General features: G+C 41.6%; 1 protein-coding gene across 20 annotated transcripts in view; it reads right to left on the reverse strand.

Annotated features, from left to right (window-relative positions):
• SLC8A1 (solute carrier family 8 member A1) overlaps positions 1–21,322 on the reverse strand; it is a 372,498-nt gene that overhangs the window by 318,794 nt on the left and 32,382 nt on the right. For 7 of the 20 annotated variants that reach the window (XM_032410384.1, XM_032410375.1, XM_032410372.1 and 4 more), the window contains exon 1: positions 1,148–1,438. The exons of 1 other annotated variant lie outside the window; for it this stretch is intronic. In XM_032410384.1, the coding sequence (XP_032266275.1) occupies positions 1,148–1,216 (69 nt within the window). In that variant the 5' untranslated portion in view covers positions 1,217–1,438. Of the gene's footprint in view, positions 1–1,028; positions 1,442–1,578; positions 1,785–2,256; positions 2,364–21,322 lie in introns of those variants that run through there. 12 more of the 20 variants (XM_032410376.1, XM_032410377.1, XM_032410383.1 and 9 more) reach the window with 10 other exon arrangements.

Genomic DNA, 21,322 nt, shown 5'->3' on the forward strand with positions numbered 1-21,322 from the left:
TCTATCCTCCTTTCCTGACTTGCTGCAGGAGTAGCTTTGAGAGAGAAAGAGAAAACACGCAAGTGTGTGCATGTGTGTTAGTTTAGGGGGGGGCGTGGGTGGGAGGCATACTTGCAGAATACCCTCCTGGTTGCTCCCCATTTCCCTTAGCAAATCTTCCCACAGACGCTGGATTGTGGGTGCTCCAATTGCTCATATTTGGAGATACTCAGCCTATGCCTTTAACCAGATCTGATCAGAATCTCCACCTACTCTGCTAGCTCCTCCATGATCTGGATGCCAGTACTGTCTTTACATCTGTCATTTTTTAAAAAGCTTCTTCCACTACACCTCCTACTGATATCCTTTTTTCTCTTTTTAGTCTTTACACCTCCAGCAGGACAAAGTTTGTATTGTTATAGTCACAACCACTAGTGGCTGACTAGCAGGAGAGATACAGAGCGCCAGCAAGGGAGCCAGGCTAAGGGGGGGGGGGGGGGGGGTTAAAGAGGTACCTAGTGCAAAGCCTGACTTTCTTTCCGATGAATGCGGACACCACGCACTATTGCTCTCTTCAGAAAATTCTTTGTTAAATTTGATCAGTCTGCTTTCAACCCAACCACTGCCACTTTGTCTGGAGAGGGAAATACAAATTGCCAGCCCCAGTCATTCATCAAATAGTCAACAGAATCCATGGGCGGGGGGGTGTTAAAATCAAGGATGCACACACACTGTATTTTTAAAAGCATCCTCTGGGCAGATTTGGTTTCTTTAGCTGACTGTCCACCCATAAGACCTCCCTCTTCTTCATTAAGGAGGAGCCAAGAAGGATATCCTCACATCTCAGAACACAGACCATTTCCCCAAGAGCCAGCAAAGCTCCAGAGGCAGATAATGCAGCTGCAAAGTTCCCTTCGAATCTCGTGGGAGAGAGATGCCTGTGCGTGCAGAATCCCCAACGCGCACACCCCGGCATAGTGCCCAAAGACCCGGACCCTTCAGCCCACTACCCGCCCCCCCACCCCCGTCCCGCTGTAATCCCCCCTTGCCTGTTCCTCCTGCCCCGGCCACAACTCCCTCCTCTCCGCAGTCCGTGGTGAAGGAGCACCCAGACCTCGCCGGAAAAGAGACTCGCGAGTGTGGCCTTGGGGAAGACCCCAAGGATTACCAGGAGGTGGGATGACCGCGGAGCAGAGCCCAGTGGGTGGGGACGCCTGGATCCCCAGCAGCGCTGCATTCCGGGTGGACTTAGCTCTTCGCGCCCTGAAGCCTCAGAGCCCAGCGCCGTGCAGGGTGCAGCATCTCTCCTTAGCAGCCCTTTCTTCCTCCGGCAGCCGGCACTGACAGGCGGGCACACTCACGCCCAGACGCACCAGCCCGAGCAATTTCGCTCCCCGAGAAGCGCGGACACCCCAGAAAACGTGTAGGGACACACGCGCGCGCGCGCGCGCGCACACACACACACACACACACACACACACAATTCAGCAGCCGGTCCTTCGCCCAAGCGGGTGGGAAGTGTAGCCTTGCGAACAAGAAATGGAAAATAGTTGGCGGTAGCTGACCAAATCCCTCCTGCTGCCCATCATAAGATCCTACCTGGTTTGGGGGAGTGTGGATGGATCCTTCCCCAGTTCCTCCACGCTAGCTGGCGATACGGCGCACTCTCTCCTTTTAAATAGCTCCCGACCGGGAAGAGGTCGCTCCCATCTTCTGGGGGGAAGCACAAAGCGGGCGGCGGCGGGCAGACTCCCGTGCAGCGCCGGCGCGAGCGGGAGCGGCGGCTGCGGGCAGCCGGTGCGCGCGGGCGGGAGGCAGGCGCGGAGGCCGGGAGGCTGGGAGGGCCGGGGCCCGGGCGGCGCGCGCGCTCCCCCTCCCTCCCGCGCACACTCGCCCGCCCGCCGCCCGCCCGCCGCCCGCAGCCTCGCACTCGCTCACACGCGCGCTCGGCCCCGCCGCCGCCGCGTCCGCGGCCCGCCGAGCCCCGGCGCCCTCGGCGACCGCCCGGGAGGAGAGCCGGCGCGTTTCTGGAGCCTCGAGCGGGCGGGGAGCCTTTCCAGCCTCCCAGCCTCCCAGCCTCCGCCGCCGAGAAGGTTTTTCGATTTGCTCCCGGCCCTCGGCCCCGCAGTGCGTTCTGGCCGCGCGCTAGCGCTCTCCCGGGCGGGCACCCAGCCCATCGATTACACGCGCAGACGGGCGCTGCAACTTTTCTTTTCAACCTTCCTCGCCTCTCCCACGGGCAGAACCCTCACCCTGACTTGCCTACCCATTTCTCACCTCTGAAATTGTTCATCCAGATATATCTTTCTTCCTCCGCTTTCTAGCCCTCTGCGAAAGGAAGCTTTCGTTTAGCAAAGGGACCTGGGGATGTATCAATGATTTTCTCTTATATCCTCACTGTGTTTTTCCTACGTATAGACATGCACAGCAGTACCGTGGCTAGAAGCTGCTGACACAAGCAGATAAGGATGTGGGGGTGAGGGGAGAGGTATTCCCCAGCCAAGATTTCGGAAAGATTCTCCGTGTTGGTATTTCCCTCAAAGATTGCAGCTCACCTGGGAATAAAGACCAAGAAGCTGTTTAACGCGAAAGCCATGCCGCTTCTAAACCACAGAGGAGTAAAAGCTGAGCATTAAGGTTGAGTTGGGAAAAATCTAATGCAGCAATCGACGAACCATTCATTGGCCTTTCCAAGAGAAGTATTATCATTGCCAATACATCACTTCCCCATAATTAATAAAGGAGCATTGCACCAGGCCCTTGCTTTCTTGACAGCTCATTCATCCTTACAAATCCTTAATGACTTGGCAGGATGAAAGGCTAGACCCACTGTGGAGTTCACAAACCTGGCTGCACATCAGACACACCTGGGAAGCTTGTTAAAAATGCAGATTTTAGGGGGCGCCTGGGTGGCTCAGTCGTTAAGCGTCTGCCTTCTGCCCAGGTCATGATCCCAGGGTTCTGGGATCGAGCCCCACATTGCATTGGGCTCCATTGGGCTCCCTGCTCCGTGGAAAGCCTGCTTCTCCCTCTCCCACTCCCCCTGCTTGTGTTCCCTCTCTCACTGTATCTCTTTCTGTCAAATAAAACTTAAAAAAAAAGAACCACTTTTTAAAAAATGCAGATTTTAGCATCCCATCTTGAGACTCTGATGTTGTAGTCCTCAAGGGTGACTCGGAGCTTGCGTCTTTAAAGCACCAGTGGACATTCACCACTGGTGTAGTTTGGCAGAGGGGTGAGGGGTCAGGGACAGCTGTGTGGAGAAGCTGAGAGGAACAGAGCACCAGGCAGAAAGTTAAGTCCTTAGCGGAGATCTCCCCACTACTTACTCTGCAGCTCTCTGGCCGCCAGGCCACGGGGGAAAGGGGACTCTGACTCCAGGAATCCCACTGTTTGACTATGAGGCGGGTGGCTCTCAACCCTGACTGCTTCAGAATCTCCTGGGGAGCTTTTAAAAATCCCAGTGCTTAGGCCACACCCCAGACTGATTAACTTGGAATCTCTGGGGGTAGGACCCAGTCATCAGTAACTTTTTTTTTTTTAAGATTCCCAGGTTGATTCTTACCTGTAAGCAAGGTTGAGAACCACTGTTCTGCACCAATACCCCTCAACCCTGAATGTGAATATGAATCACCTGGGGATTGCAGGTTCTTCTGGAGCTGATCTGGAGAAGGCCTAGGATCTGCATTTCTAGCAAACTTACAAGTGATGTTGGTACTGCCTGGATGAGGATTGTGCTTTAACTAACAAGGGTCTGCTGCGTCCATCTAATGCTCGGGGATACCCAGCTTGATGGAGGAAACCAAGCTTCTTCTTGTCTTGTATATTCCCAGGAATCATTCTCGCCTAAGAACATTTTCCTTTCCTCGTAGGAAATAAATGTTCTTGACTTGCCACAGACTTTTTGTTAGACTGCACTGACTAATGGGTGTAAACAGAATGACGTGGGGAGACACAGAAGGTCACCATCTCTCTGTAAGAGTATGTCCTTAGCCAAAAATTACTTAGGGTACTGATTTCAAGGGAGTGTGAGAGGCAGACATTTGGCTCACACTCAATGAAAGGGACTTAGAGAGAAAAGTGGCTGTTTTCTAAATGGCCTGTAACTAAAAACTCTCCCCACCCCACCCCCCCACAGGAAATAGGACCAGGCTAACTAAAGGAACTGAGCAAAAGAGCTGAATGAAAATGTGAGTGGACTACATCTCATTGGAATAGATTCTGTAGAAGGGGCGTGGCCTATTCTTGCTATTAGGGACCACTTGGTGAAAGCTCAGATTTTCTTGAAAGTGTAAGCATGCTTGTGACTTGGGTGACACCAGCCTGGTTCTTAAATGTCTATATTCCAGTGCTGCCCAAAGTTCACCTTGTCGGTAGCTGAGAAAGCATTAAGGCTTCATCTTGGTCCTCTTTACTCCTCTTCTTTTCCAATCTAGTCTGGTATTAGACTAATTTGAATTTGGGGGGGAGAAATTTACATTAAGGTCCTCTCTTTACCTAGAACCATTAAAAGGCAGCCTAGTGCCTAGTGATTTGGCACACCCTTTCAGATTTGGCTCAATTTCTGAATCCTTATTTTTTTTTTCCTTTCATTTCTCATTAAAGGCATCTTTATAAGTGTTCCGGGCCCCACGGCAAGTCAAAGCTTTTGCTCCCTCCTAAATGTCATACATGACTGGATTTTTATTGCAAGAATTATCAAAGGCTACATCACTGGCACAAGGCTCTAGGTAAGGAAATAGAGCGGTTCCTCAGGCTGTGGCTTTGGAAAGAAGAAATATTGTATGTAGGAAGGTGGTGATTTACATTCCAATGCCAATAGTTATTTCTTAATTGTATTCTTGAATCTTGATTGCCATTCTTTTCTTCGGGCTTAGGGTTCAGAGATACAGGATCTGGGTCTCTTCTGTTATGTATCCAAAGCAATAGGGCATGACCATTTTGGGGACTCCACAGGGAAATCACTAAGATTTGATATATTCTAAAGATGGTTCAGATTTTCATGAACTAATTCCCTGCAAACCTTCAGGAGATCTTTTAGCAAACTCACTTTCAGACCAAGTATAAATGTTGAGAATTAGGCCCTACTTTTTCCTCCAGTCTACAGAGAAACTGGACATATGATCGGGGCTATGAAAATTTTTTAATATATTTAGTATTTTACTAAAGCTCTTGATAATTTTTCAACATAAGAAAAACAAGTACTTTCTTGTAATTTCTTTCATTTTTACTTTGAATCATGTAGGTCAGAGTTACCATCCTTGTTTTTCTAGCCTTGGGTCTACGCAAGTGTGTTCATATGGAGTTAGTATTCCCCACCTCATTTCCTCCTCTGCCAACCTTCACACTCAACTACCTGCTCACCCTTAAGCTCAGTTGGATACTGACTTCCATATAAGAAGACAGTAGCCTAGCAAGCATGCCACGTGGAGCTCAGCATTAGCCATTCTTCCACACCTAGGAACTCCAACTAGATCACTGGCATGATTTGTCTTTTGGGTTTCCATTGCTGCTGATTGGATCCAGGGTTTTTTGCTTTAAGTGTGACTGCAGGGAATTTTTTGTTGATTTCTAAGCACTATTATTTCTCCTCACTGTGGTCTTGTTCCTGCAAGTAAACTTTTACTTCTCTGTTTTGTTTTGACTAGTTCAGCACCACCCTGAATTTCATCCTGTAAGTGGGCCCTACTGGGGCCTTACTGCCTCCCCAGTAGACTCACAGTTATAACCCATACTTTCTTCACTGTGGGGGTCACCCACTTCCTCTGAATTTGTCACAGTGTTTGGATCAGGGACCTGCACTTCCATATTTGAGCAATTTATGGTCAAGGATTGGGCTTGTACAAAATCCTGATACTTTTATTTTCCATTTCTGTCCCTTATCACATTAAGGACATCCTCTAGTCACTGTCCCACAACTTTACCAGTGACTAACTTCATGGCAGAATCATTATCTAGAGCAATTAGTGGGTCAGAAAAGAACCGAAACTGGTTAAGAGTTAAGGATTTGGAGTCAGAATATCTGGGTTTGAATCTCACCTCTGGCCGTGTGATCTTGGGGAGGTTCTTTAATCTCTCTGAGTCACAGTATCTTTGTCTGGAAAACCTAGATTGTAGAATTTCCTTAAAGGAGTTATAGGAAGGATAAAATGTATATAATGTGCTTGACATGGTCCCTGATTATAGTAATTATTCAATAAATGATGCTGTTGTTATTTCTATTGTTGGTAAAGTTCCATAAAAATGATATTCATAAAATTTTTAAAAAGTATCTATATAATTAGGTGGCACATAATCAGCCATCTCATTTTCAATAATGATTATACTATCATTTGTACTATACAGAATTCTATGCAAGAAATAAATCCAGGAAAGTGAATGCTCTACACTTTGAGAGTACTTTCCTTCTCGGTAATGAAAGAAGCTGTTGCGTACTTTCTAATTCTGTAAGTAGAGAATGTAGTTATATGTTTGATAGAGGGGGCACTGCATCTGTTGTATATTGGTTTGGTACAATTTTCAAATCCACTTATTTATGACAAAGACCAAACAAATAGTTGTTTTTAGAAATAAAGTTGTTTTGATATAAGAATGAAGTAAGTTGTGTCACGAAATCATCATCTCATCTCTTGTCACCAATAAGAACTCAGCAGTTCAGCTGCTGGAGGCCACCACCCCCCCCCCCCCGTGGAAGTGGGGGAGCTTCTCGATAGAAACATATAAAGAAGCAACTATGTCAAAGGGACATTTAGACTATAAATACCGAGAGTTTGTGAGGCCTATCTGAGAGTGTTCAGTCTGGGCAAGGCCACTCCTTCTCATCTAAAATAGCTCTCCAAAGACCTTGGGGCATTAGCTCTTGCCTTGGTCAAGGCAACTCTTATTGGCAGAGGTGAAAACCATGCAGCAGCTCTTGGCAAAGCTCATCTTGCCCATCAACACCAGAGCTACCGTTCCCTAGTAACATGCTCTAGCAACAGGGAACTTTACCTTTTGCACTGAGAGCTGGACCTCAGCTCGCAGTTGGCTAACCTGTCTCTCCGAAGTACTAACTCCTATAAAGGTTCAACCCCACTGAATGTGGACTTTATTCCCTTCCTCTCCTCTTGCCTGGAACAATCACGTGATTAATCTATCATTGATTCGGAGTATATTATTTCTTTATTGGCTTATTAAGAGACATCCTGTATGTTATTGACTTGTGAAATTCCCGCAGTGAACCTGTGTTAAATAAATTGCTGGCAAAAAAAAAAACCACCTCAGTCTCTGAGCATTAATTTGCTTTCCAAAACAAAGCAACATTCTTGCTGGGTCACAATATTTCTTTTCCTTTATGTCTGGGTATTAACTTCATCCCATCTCCATTATAATCCGGGGGTGTAATTTCCAATAGAGTTAAACAAATTTCACTACAATGAAGATTTTGCTTGTCCTATCAGTTATATATTTTTTAAAGATTTTATTAATTTATTTGAGAGAAAGAGAAAGAGAGAGCATGAGCTGGGCAGGTGGCAGGGAGGGAGAAACAGAAGCTGACCCCCCCCAGGAGCAGGTAGCCCGATGTGGGACTCGATCCCAGGACCCTGAGATCATGACCTGAGCCAAAGGCAGACACTTAACCGATTGAGCCACCCAGGAGCCCCTGTCCTATCATTCATATTAACAGATGACCTTATCTGTGACATAAACTTCTTTGCTAAGTTTGCACAAACTTTCCTCAACATCGATTCAAGGACTCTCTACCAAAAGAGACTGAAGATGAAGCCTCTGGGGTGCTTTGTACCAGTTATTTGTGTAGATATTAAAATTATTTGCCATCTACAACCTAACTTTTATTTAAGAAATCCTTAGGAACTAACGAGGGAATTATGATTACCCTCATTTTACAGATTGAGATCAACGAGATTTGTCCCACCCTGGCTACACAGTATCAGTTATATTGTTTCAAAATATGGAAGCCCAGACCCACTCTTGGAGATTCGGCCCTCATTGATTGAAAGTGGAGTCTAGGCGTGGGAAAATTTTTAAGTTCCCTGGGTGGTTCTAAGTTTCAGCCAGAGCTGAGAACCTCTGGCCTCAGATCAAATAGCTAATTAGTGGTAAAGACGAGTGAAAACAATCCCTTTACATCTGCCACAATGCTGCTTGTATTCTGCTGTCCCATCAAACACTGATATTTAACAGAATATAAAAATGGGGACTCTTCTTGGAAACTTGAGAGCTTACAAATGTTTGAGGGCCTTTTTACATTTCTAAGGGGCCCAAGTGGGTTTTGTAATTGACAAAGATAGATAAGCAGATTGGAAGAGATGATCAAGAAAAGTGAGTCTGTTGACTGCAGGGCCGCTTTCGGTTTTGTTGAACACTCAATCCCTAGCATGTAGAGCAGTTTTGGGTACATGGTTGATGAATTAATAAAGCACATATTGTGCCCTGTAAGGGACTGCCCTGTGTTGACAAAAGATGGATTTGGGGTCTAGGGTAAAGGAAACTCTTTGGCCCCTGTCCAGTGCAAATTGCAACTCAAGAGCAAACACCTCCTTGTAGCTATCCTTAGTGCAGGCCCTGGTAAGCAACTGATGACCGTACCATATCCACACCCACAGTCCTGCCTGGCCACCTGCTCTGTGATGACAGACAGATTGTCTGTGACATTGCAGGAGGCCAGACCGCAGAGCGATGGCAATCTGACCGAGCCTCAGGCTTACGTGGGTAAGCTGACCCTTTGCCAATTATCTCAGGAATTACTTCTAAGCTCATTTGGCCCACTTTGTAAGAATGTCAGAGAATCTCTTATTTCCTGTTAAGAGAGGCTCTTTAGGCACATAATTTATGGATATGTGCTTGTTTTCTCATTGACTATTTTTCAAGAATCAAGGGACCTGTGAATTTTCTGATATGCTCAAAGTCAGTCATCAAGCAACTCTTATTAAAGGCAACAAGCTGGGCAGAGCAGAGACAAAACACAGTTGAGAATAGTCATATTAATTCATTTTCTCATTCATTCCTTCATGTATTTATTCAACAACTATTGATAAGGGCCTACCCTGAGCCAGGCACTGTGCCAGACCTAGACATACAATGGAGAAAACATCAGTTAAATTTCCCATCCTCTGGGACTTACATTGCACTGGAAAAAGAAGAGGCAGTACGCAAAATAAATGGACTCATGCTAGGGTATCAGCTGGAGATACCGCTATGGAGAAATGAAGCAAGGAAAACAAGCTAGTGCCTTGAGGAAGCAAGTATGAGTTTAAGTGGTCAGTTTTGTGGACACCTCAGTGAAGTCAGAATTTCTCATTGACCATGCCATCCCTCTTGTGTGTGAGAGTACCACACAGAAGAAATGATAGAGCACAGTGTCTTGTTTGTTTGATACTTTGTTTCTGCGGTGAGTGAGTCCCAGTTCCTTGAGGAATTCCCACCTCAAAGCAGCCAGCCTTGATCAAGCTCAGCTGCAGAGCCTCAGCCACATGGTTTGCGCCTCTGCATTCAGGTGCATGTTCGTCTGATATAAATCCAAGCGTTGTTCCAAAACCACAGACAGCTCCCAGAAGCTGCATATAAAATGATTGTATTCTTTCTAAGGCAGAACTGTTGCAAGAATTCTGACCACCCCTTTGGGTTTTATTTCAAGAATGGTGCTTTAATGCAACTGGATGGCAAACTTCACAAGTGAGCTCTCGTGGGGGGAGCGTCTTCCCACAAAGTCAACAGCACTGGTGAGGAGGGAGGGGAATAACATGTGTGTAGCTTACTGATGGTTCCAGTGCTTCTTTCCATGAGTTTGTCATGCCTCCTGTATCCTTCTTCCTATATTCTTCTCTGAGATCACACAATACACAGAGCATGCACACATACACACACGTACACATTGCACTCCTACACACCCTCCTGCACAAACTCACACACTTGCATACACAAATCTTAACTGTGGCTAAGTATATAATTATTGGAAAATCACTATTTGCAAATTTGCAAAAACACCTGGAAATAATAGCTGACTTCTTGTTTTTTTGTTGTTTTTTTCTAATTTTATTTAACCTTCATGGTCTTTTATTGGCCAGATCTTATATACTTGGTTTCAAGTCTCCTTCGGGGCTCAAAGGCTAATGCAGAGTATGACCCATGCACTGCTCTCTTTCAAAAAGAATGATGACAGATTTGAGACCTAAAAAGATACTTGGTGCATGTATCATACAGATCTTGAGAGACATTTGGTTTTTGTCTTCCTGTTTTTTTTGTAAAAAAAAAAAAAAAAAAAAAAAAACTCTGAATCCAGAAATTGCTCAAGGAAAGATTTTAGATGGAAATATTCACAGCAAAATGCCAACCTAACTCAAAGGAGGTGATCAATAAATATGTGTTGAATAAATGAGGCAAATTAATGGAACATGCCTCATTATAGGGCAATCATGTAAAGGAAACTCTGTAGCACGTTTACTGGCTGAACTTGTAAATAATTCAGGCAGCAAACAGTGAGTGACTACTCCATTCAGTGCCATGAACTAAGTCCTGGGGTGGTTAAAAACATGAATTAGATACCTCTAGGAATTCAGCTTCCTAGTAAGAATTAGACTCTGAAGATTTTTGAGCACATGAGTGCTATAGGCAAATCTGCATTTCATGAAGGTACATCTTGAGGAAGTATGAGATGTGTCAAAGTGACCATGGTCAGTGATAAAGAGACCAGTAAGGAGATGATTATGGTCATCTCGCAGAAACCCCAACCAGTACGAGGACTCTAAGCAATGACTGGAGAAGAAAGGGAATATAGTTATTTTTCTCCTTGGCTCAGATCTTCAGCAGAGTCTCGTTACTGCTCCTTTCCCAGCCCAGTACTTTTTAAAATTACTGAGTTTTCACTTTCAGGGGAATCCTTCTGGATAGTTCCAATTGGAAACATGATTTCTGTAAGGCTGCTAGTATTCTAGGAAACAAGTCTCCTTTGAGGGTGGCATGCTAAAGGCGGGGAGTGGGGGGGGTCATCTGCTCCAGCAGACAAGGAGAGTATTTCATCACTGCGATGGTGCATGGTGAAGAGTGGACAACCCTTAGTTGGTTTTGTTATTGTTTTTAAATTCTCTTCAGACAATGCATCCCCTTATTCTTTGTACCTCGGAGTCACTCCTCCCACTGCCTGACCCCCTTGATGTGTGGCTGCCTTTTTAATAGGTTATAGGAGACTGGGAGTATCTGGTATCCTTTCTATGACATAGATCTGACTTGTAGGTGGGGAGCAGGTGGGTAAGATCCTTTCTCCCTTACCCCACCCTCACAGCCACTCTACTAGTAAATCGCCAGACATTTAAATCTATTGTGTGGGAAAGCCAAATGGAGCTAAGTTTGACAAAGGATGGCCTTTATAAAGAGCCTCTTGCTTCCCCTAACTACAGCTGCTTTTAATATTATTTTAGAAATATACAGAATCAATGAAGGAAATCTGAATGTAGTCAGAACATTTAATCAAATATCTATTGTCTTTTGAACACACCCACATTCAGAAGAACACTGATTTGCTAAAAGCAGTCTTATTTGTTGAATAACAGATCCAAGATGAGCCAATTAGCTTGATTTTTCCTATGTATTTCTGACATCGCTTGTGACACACCCATATTCTGACACAAACTAAAAGATTGTACATTCGTCATTAGGAGAAATCTAGTGTTAATTTACACTAACACTACTTGACATTGTAGGATATATTTTTAAAATAGAAAGCATATGCTAGATTTTTAGATATTCATCCCTTTCTTTTAAAGTGAAATGTTATTTATTTTATTTAAATAAATTTAATACATTTAATTATTAAGATTAAGTTTTAATACATTTATTTAAATAAAATTTCATTCATACTAATATTAGAAAAAAATGCCTAATGAATATTTCTGACAAGTTTGGAAACATCTTTCTTTTTTCTATGAGAGAAAGTATCTTATGGTCAGAGCAGATGTGTGCTTGAATTTTGTGGAAATAGGCTTGAATTTTGGAAGTAACCTGCTAGCTATACAATCAAAGATAGAAATCATTTATTCATGCGATCACTTATTTATTGAGTTTTTTAAAAGTAACTATTAAGCAAGGGACTATGTTAGACACAGGAATCATCAATGAACACATGAAAAAGTGGGGCTTTCATCTTGGGGAAGAAAAGAGACATTAAACAAATTATACAATTTCTAATGCAGGAAGATGACCATTTTTAGAAGAGTCTGTTCTTTTTTTATCTACATATCTTCCAGAAATGCTCTTACAAATTACTCTCTTATGGATAAAAAGAAATATTGATAGCCAAAGTGAACAAATTAATTCTGGCTTAATTCTGGCATGGAGACAATGCATTTCATAACTAAAAGATTCCTATATTTCTACCGAAGTTAAGATTTCTGCATTGTGGTATATAAACAAATAAGCAACTACGCCCGGTGTGTTACACACTCTGTCAGGAGCTTTGGGAGGACAATACTCAACCAGGTCCTCCTCTTTGAGGTAAAGAGACGAGGCTCCCAGACGAATTGCTTTAAAGACTGGAAGAAGCAGAGACTGCTAGCTGATTTCCGAGTCTTAGTCTCCAGTCTACTTTTGCATTATATAGTCCTGGGATGGTGGGAAGACCACCTGGGAGAAATGCGGTGCGGTGGTCTCAGAAATGGGGCTGCAACAGGGAAATGAGATTGGGCTGTACACCTGCCAAGGATTTCACCACAGGAACTAAGACCCAAAATAATAATCCAATCACACAGAAGTTGCTCAATGCCTGGAAAAGATGCTGAGTAAAGGGTCCCTCCCCAGTGGGAACAGTTGAGGACTTTACCTAACCACACTGAACATATAACCAATGAGATGGCTCAGCAGCCATCCTTCTTCCCTGCTGGAACAGTACGGGAATGTAGAGGAAAGGGGGTGGGCAGAAGGTAGGCAATATCCCCTTCCTTCCCTAAGTCTCTGGAGCACTGGGTCTCAGTTGGGGTGGTAGGGCTGTTTAGGGGCAATTTGGAAATTCACGGGGATGTTTTGTTGTTGTCACAATAATATGGAAGTTGCTACAGACATTTACTGGACTAGGGCCAGGAATGCAACACATCTTACAATGCGTGAGCCAGTCCCATACAGTGAATAATTGTCCTTCATTTCATATAACTTTCAGATGTCCTACGAAGCCCTCATATAGGCGAAAAACTTATTATCTGAGTCTAGAAGCTTACTCTAGTTTTTGTATAAGAACAAAGTATTTTTGGCATGTTTTAACTTACACAGATTTTTCCAGGAATAAAACTATTGTGTATATTGAGGAAAGATTGTACCTTGTTTTATTTGAAATTTAAAAAGAGCTGTTCACCATTTTGGAAAATCACTTCACTGATGGCATTGTTGCTTGTTAACCAACATTTTATAAAATTTTTCAAAATTATGTATGGAATAGGTTATATTATCAATTAATTTTATTTCAGAATAATGAAGAGGTTGCTGCCGCATATTTGTTGGAAAAGAGGGAAATTGGATCTGAAGGAATCAATCACCTCTCCAAGTTCATAACTGTCCAATACTTGCAAATATAGTCTGCAGTGTCAAGGGCAGGAGTTGTGGGAGAAATTTGAATCTATTAGGAGATTGAAACTTAACAATACTTATGAAGGAGTCAATTATAATAATGAGGCTCTTTCAAGAATGGAAATCGACCCAAAATTTTCTGAACTGGTATTAAGGAGCCACTGCAGCAAAGGGCTGCCCCAGAGCTCCACTGGAGGCAGATCATTCCAACATGACTTAAGGGTCTTCCCTGCAGCTTTTATATCCAACTGGATGATCACATACTGGAAGAGCGGAAAGAGTGTGTAGTTACAGTTTTGCTACTACCTAGCTGCTGCCAACTTTGTCTCCTTTTATTTTTTCTACAGAACAGTGATTTGCTACCTTTTGCTCCTTCATTAAAGATCATAATAGCACTCGGGGCACCTGGGTGGCTCAGTCAGTTAAGGGACCGACTCTCGATTTTGGCTCAGGTCATGATCTCCTGGTTGGAAGACTGAGCCGTGAATAGGGGTCTGCTTGGGATTCTCTCCCTCTGCCCCTCCCCACTCCCATTCTCCCTCTTTCTTTCTCTAAATAAATAAAATCTTTTTTAAAAAGGTCATAACAGCACTGAGCTTTGCTTCTCTTGCAAACTGGAAATACTAATAAATTTTCTGTCTCTTTCAAGATTATTCTGAGAATCATTTGGTCCAATAGACATGACAGGAAATGTGATTCTGTACCTTCTTACATTCCAAAGTACTCAGACCTATAGCTCATTTTGGTTAGTTGGTTGAATATGTCCTCCTCCCCTCCCCAGCCCAACAAGCACAGACGCTGGGAATTTTGACTTGGTCTTTATATTTCCGATGGATGATCCTACTTTCTTTATTCACATGTATGATGTACCTAAAAAAACTATGACTACTTGACATCATTAACTCTTTTATAAAGGGCCCAAGAAAGCACTACGTATAGTAGTGTCTAGATATTGAAGTGAATTAATCATATATTTTATAGGAACAGGTACTCTAAAAACAAAATGTACAGAGAAAGAAAGAAGCTGGATAAATGTTTTAAAAGATGGATTAATCTGAGAGTGAAATCCCACCAGGGGAACCGTTAATTAAATCCTGTGAAAGGAGTGGAGTGGATCCCCAAGGCTGGCTGGAGTCTAACCTGGTGGAACACAGTGTTTATTGTGCCCCTGACAGTTTGTATCTGACCCTCAGGAGGGTTGTTGAGCTTCAATTTTTATCTGTCCAAAGACTTCACCGTTAAGCCCAAGCTGCCTGTCTCGGAAATGTCTCCTATTGCACAGAGCTGAGAGTGTGATGGGGGACGGAAGCAAACCCAATACCACTGCTAAAGATCAGCTCAAAGTGAAAGGATCTGCTTTATAAAGTGTGGCCAGTAGATCATACAGCAGCACTGCCCTCCTAAACAAAGGTCAGCATCTTGATGGTTAGATTTGCTTCTCATGAGAGGTGATGGTGCTATTAATTGTTTAAGTACAACGGAAGAAGGACCAACTCTAAACTGTTCCATTCACTTCCCTAAATTCTCTCTCTCCTCTCAAAAACATTGCCAACTGCCATCTTTGTCTCCTTTTGCCTCTTCTACAGAACGATGATTTGCGACCTTATGCTCCTTCATGAAATGTCTCTTTGCATCTGACATTCACATAAACAACTTCTGTCCTTGTTATTCCCTCCAGAATGCTGTTTGCTTTAATTAAATCCTGATTAATTTCCACTTTTTCCCAAAGAAAACAATAGCAGTTTCCTTTGATATTTTTGAATTTACTATGTAAATTCACCACCTTTATCTATTATATTCATGATATTAAATTTTTATGGCTATCACCTTGTAATCTTCACAAAAGAATTTTTAATAACAAAATTGGAATGAAGACTTTTTCATATATGACCATATTACTGTGCAAAATTAATTTAATTATTATTAACCATGTGTATAACAATAAGCAAACTACTTCAGGATCCTAGATCTCAGGTTGAATATCTGTAAAATGGGTATCTGGAACTGATTTTTCCTTCTTTCCTCCATTAAAACGTTGAGATTTCAGGATATAAAATCTCAGTGCTTACTGTAAGTTTCAAAGCTCATGTTCCATCATTTGGTCTATGCTGCATCTTATAAGAGAGATGATATGGAATTATCAGCAACCTCCTCCATGATTGGGAATCCTCTTTTTCTCGTTAAAAATACAGTCATTCATTTTCTCTGGAAAGATAACTTTCAGATAATAGTGAATTCCTGGTATTGATTTATTTAAAAATAAGCAGTGTTCATGTATTTTTTACTGTTTACTGTGATTGCTTTTTACAGAAAAGTGTTCTTTCCTATCCATCTAAATAAAGTCAATAATCACTCAATTATTTTGATTATGAAGACTTTTCATGTCTTTCCACATGGTTCCTAGCGTTGCCCATTCCTCCTGAAACCAAAAGAATTTTTAGAGTATCACAATTTTCTATTTTTATTTTATTTTCTCTTAATTAAAATTAGATTTTCTTTTCTGCATTTCATGAATTCCCAGTGTGCATAAATCTTTTTTATAACAATAATCTATGTTTAAACACATTCCTCACTTTTTATCGTAGTAAGTTTCAAACATAAGTAAAAGTAAAGAGAGAAGTAGAGCTAATCCCCACATACCCACCTTCAGTTTCACCAGTTAACAACAAATTGTCAATTCTGTGACATCTAGATCTCCCTCCACTGTCCAGGTTTGATATTTCAAAGCCACTCCTGGATATTACATTACTTCATAATTTACTAGTTGGAATTCTTAAAAGCAGAACTTTCTCTTGAAGGGAAGCAGAATTTGCCACCCCAAAATATGTTTTGGTACAAGGATTATTTTAGAGTGATGATTTTTCAGAAGCAGGCAACACAGGAGAAGCTCTGAAAACTGAATAGAAGCTACCATGTTGTAAGAAACATTTACTTTTATAGGGAAATCTCCATTTGTAAGAGTGTCTTACTCTCTATACTGGAGAAGGGGGATGACCAAATCTCTAAAAACTCTTATCAATGGAGAAGCCTTGTACTTAAATCCGAATAACAACAATAAACTTGATTTCTGTGCTTTTCTTGATGACCTTCCATGACTGGCTGCATTCCGCCGCCCCCCCAAACATTTTTCTTTTGTCTTTATATGGAGATGGCATTTAAGGTGATGGTTTGGGCCATTCTGGGAGTTACTCAGTTTTTCTGCATATCCTATGTACACAGGAGGTATACATGTTATTAAACTTCTGTTTGTTTTTCTCCTGTCAATTGGTATTTTATTACAGGGGATCTCAGCCAAAAACCTAGGAAAGTAGAGGGAAAATTATTTTTTCCTCCTCTACACTCTCATCAACTATTTGGTTACCCTGAAGTTTGATTTGAACAGTTTTAATACTTTCACTAATCCTGCTTATGCACATTCTTTCCCTATTTGCTCTTACTTGGCTTAATCCACTTTTTAATGTAACCCACCCCTTTAAAACAGCATTTAATTAAAAATTTTAAAACAGCTTTAATTCAGTTAGAGCTCCCTACTTTATAGAGACTTAAAAATTTCCTCTTATGTTTAAGTCCAAGCAGTTTTTCTAGAGGGCAAGCTGACAAACTTTTTATTTGTAATGTACATGCCTTTAGTCAGAGTAATTCTACATCAAGCAACTTAGCCAAAGAGAATAATTAAAAAGTATGCACAAATATAAATGCACAGAAATTCAACACAGCATTGTTTATAATAGCTAAAAATTATTGCAAACAATCTAAATGTCTACCAATAGGCTGTGTAACACATGTTAACCATGAGTAGCCATTAAAAATGGAATTCTAGATCCATGTTGACATGAACAGAATGATCTATGGATCATATAGAATATAGATCGATACTGACATAAACATATATTATGTTAAAAGCAGGTTACAAAATATCATGTATAGTTAAATGCTATAATTGTAAAAAGAATAATTTCGTAAGAATATATATATATATATATGTATATAAATTAAGAAAGCTTATCCTTTCAAATGTTACTTATATTTACTGATTTCTGGACTGTGACATTTGAGTAATTCTCTCTTTTACTTTACTTACTTCCATTAACATGTGAATTTTTTCATAATTAACAACATGATTATGATTATAGAAGTATTTCCAACCAACAATAAAAAACATTTCTTTAATCGCAAAAAACCCAATAAATCAATTTTCAATTTGTAAATAAAGAAGATCCTGTTCATTGTCACTTAAGCTAACGTGCCTCACCCGTCCCTCTTCCCTTAAACGTCATGGTGCAGATTACAAACAATGAAGTGGTTTTGCTATTGCAATGATTTCTACCTTCCCACTTTTAAAATTTTAGGTCTAGACTCGATGCTTCTTATCACCTGTGAAATTGCTGCTTTTATACTGAACTGGACTGCTGGAAGCTTTACATTGAAGGTTAAGTTTCTCAAACAGAAGCCTTTGCCACTGCTAATGTTCTGTGGTCCACGGAGACTCTATACAATACAGTACGCTATTTAATCTTTAGAACCACTCTGTGGTGTTAAGTATCAATAACCTCACTTTACAGATGAGAGGAAAGCCCATGTTTACACAGCTAATAAACTCCTAAACTGGGAATCGGACCCGGGACTTTCGACTCTCAAGTCCCTTCTTTGCCTGCTTGACCACTGCGTCTCCTCTCGGTCGCATTCACCTCTTTTCTACCTTGAAAGTCTTATCTGACAAGTCTTAACCACACGGAGAATATCTTACTTAACTCTCTGCCACCACATTTCTGTTGGAATAGATTACCTTATCCATCATTGTCTAAGCTCTTGTGCACTAGCTCAGCTTCAGCTCCTTTGAAAGAGGCACATTCTACTTCCTCCACCACCCTAGGTACTGAGACGGTCATAAATTGTGAGCCAAGCACACGAACTGCTATTGCTGCCTGAACACAAAGGTTTTCCATCAGTCACATAGAGGAAGCACACCCTTCATCACAGTAAGAAGTAACCGACCTTAGATATCGGTCTGGAAATACCTATTCATTCACCCCAAGGCAAGAAAGTTGACAGGAAATCTGAAATGATTCCTGCAATTGCAGTGTGCTAAAAACAGGTTGTTTGAAATTACAAATAGTGAAAATATCAGATAAGTTTGGCAAGATAGGGCAAGATTCGTTTTTTTAATCAAAACATTCTAAGACAAAACTTTAATATACATGTTTCTATATCACACTGGCAAATCTTTAAAAATTAAGACATTGTGAAAGATGTTTATCAATCTATGATGCATCATCTGATAAATGAAAAGGATGGGGCATCAAGTATATAGGAGAGAGCACTTTTCTGGCTTGGGGCAGGAATGTCCTGAGATACACTATGAACATACTTGACCTATGTCTAAGACAGGAGGATTAGAAGCATGGGCATGAAAGCAGAGGAATCAAAGTGGTATAGAAGGCCAAGTGTTGTCAACAGCGACCTTCTGACTTACGTATGATGTTCTTGCCTGTTTCAAAGATGATTAATCCTCCAACAAATGTTTTCTGAGTGTCTAGGACGTACCAGGCCTGTTCTAGGTACTGTGAGTATAGCACAAGAAAACTTAACTGCCCTTCTGGAGTTCACATATCCAATCAGTGGAGAGCAAATTATAGACTACTAGATTTGTAAGGGATATTAATTCATCCGACTCAACAAATATTCCTGAGCACCTCCATGCGTCATGCACAGTGATGGACTAGAATGTACACACTATCTGTTGTGAAGTTTTTTTTGTTTTGTTTTGTTTTTAAAGATTTTATTTATTTATTTGACAGAGAGAGACACAGCGAGAGAGGGAACATAAGCAGGGGGAGTGGGAGAGGGAGAAGCAGGCTTCCACTGAGCAGAGAGCCCGATGTGGGGCTCGATCCCAGGACCCTGGGATCATGACCTGAGCCGAAAGCAGACACTTAACTACTGAGCCACGCAGGTGCCCCTGTTGTGAAGTTCATGGCTTAGAAGACAGCCTGGAGTCTGCCAAGTCTAAGATGGGCCGTGATACAGCACAATACAGATAAGATAATGCAACGAGGAGACACTTAAATCAGATTTAGGAGTCGGGAGAGCATCCTGAAGGAAGTACTGTGCATGCTGGAAGACAGAACACAGAAGACAGGTGGTGGTAATTTTCCCATTCTGCTCTGCATTTTTGAGTATAGTGTTCCTGGCTGAGTATGTCCAAGGGGCAGACCTGAGACAAAGAGGATCTACAAGTCCTAGCACATGGTAAATGATGACAAAAACTGAAGATATTTATCTTGGACTATTAAAGACTTAAACCTAATAAATACCTAATTATAAGTAAAATAAATTTATTTGGTGTGATTTCAGATAGCATATTTCAGTCAATGGCCAAATATAAATCTTCCTAAAATTCCCGCTCCCATTTCTTCTATTTCTTCCGGAAACATCCTTCCCTCACTGTTTAACCAACTAACAACCCCTCATCTCCTTTCCGACATTCCTTATCCTCTTCCCCGCTTTGCTTTTCTCCAAAGCACGTACCACCTTCTGAATATACATATTTGACTTATTAATTATTAATCCACCTTGTCTCAAAATAATATGTCATGCAAAGGCAGAGATTTTATGTTTTGTTTACAGCTATATTTAAAGTTCCTAAAAGAATGTCTGCCTTATAAATATTTGTTGAATCAATGAATGAGAGTTGTCCAGAATATGAAATGCCACATAGAACATTTTATTTCTATTATAGACAACCGAAAGTTTAATGGGTTTGTTTATTTGAGTATTAATGCTATGAGTAAGGAGTATAATCAGACGAACCTATGATTTTTTTTCCTGGTAGAAAAATACACTTTTCCGGGGTGCCTGGGTGGCTCAGTCGTTAAGCGTCTGCCTTCGGCTCAGGTCATGATCCCAGGGTCCTGGGATTGAGCCCCGCATCGGACTCCCTGCTCTGCGGGAAGCCTGCTTCTCCCTCTCCCCCTCCCCCTGCTTGTGTTCCCTCTCTCGCTGGTCTCTCTCTGTCAAATAAATAAATAAAATCTTTAAAAAAAAAATACACTTTTCCTTTTATACATCCAATGTTGGGGAACTCATTTCCTCAGGCAAGGTGGGTAGACAACTCTGATCTTTCCTGTTTTCTTCTTACACTGAACCAAATTCTGCCACTCTGAAATCTCTATTTAGTGATCCTAATTCCAATATGAATTGATATTCAATATAGAAGTAGATATAAACCATTTTAGGACTGAAAACATGCCTAGAATATAACTTTTACAAGATATAGTCATGGTACTAATAAAAAAATTTACGTGATCTAGAGCATTCCATTTAAGATTATTTCCACTGCTGTCCTTTCCATGGTGCAAATGATGAGACTGGCTCTCTCAATCAGCTGTCTTCCTCCGAGGTTGGCTTTCACTGACTCCCATTATCCTTTACCAGGACAATTGCCCTCTAGCCAGATGATTTTAAATATGGTGTTCTGGCTCAGGAAACAATGTTATCAGGAGATGATATTCTTAGCCTTAACAGATTATCTTTTCTATAATTACTAATCTTCATAATACACAGTCTTTGTTTTCTTCTTTGGGGCATACGTTTAATCTGCATAATAAGGCATTATCACAGGGTTACAAGAGAGTACCAGAAAGGGAAATTACTCTTGGACAAAAACATATATGATTTCTCAGAAAAGGATACTGTCTCAATGGTAAGATTAAATTTATCTTTCAATTTCTGATTACTTTGAAATCTCAATACGTCCTAAAGTGTTGGTATCGGCTTCCCTTTTTTCCTCCAC

Source organism: Phoca vitulina, unplaced genomic scaffold (genome assembly GCF_004348235.1).
Source record: "Phoca vitulina isolate PV1807 unplaced genomic scaffold, GSC_HSeal_1.0 scaffold12, whole genome shotgun sequence".
Classification (NCBI taxonomy): Eukaryota; Metazoa; Chordata; class Mammalia; order Carnivora; family Phocidae; genus Phoca; species Phoca vitulina.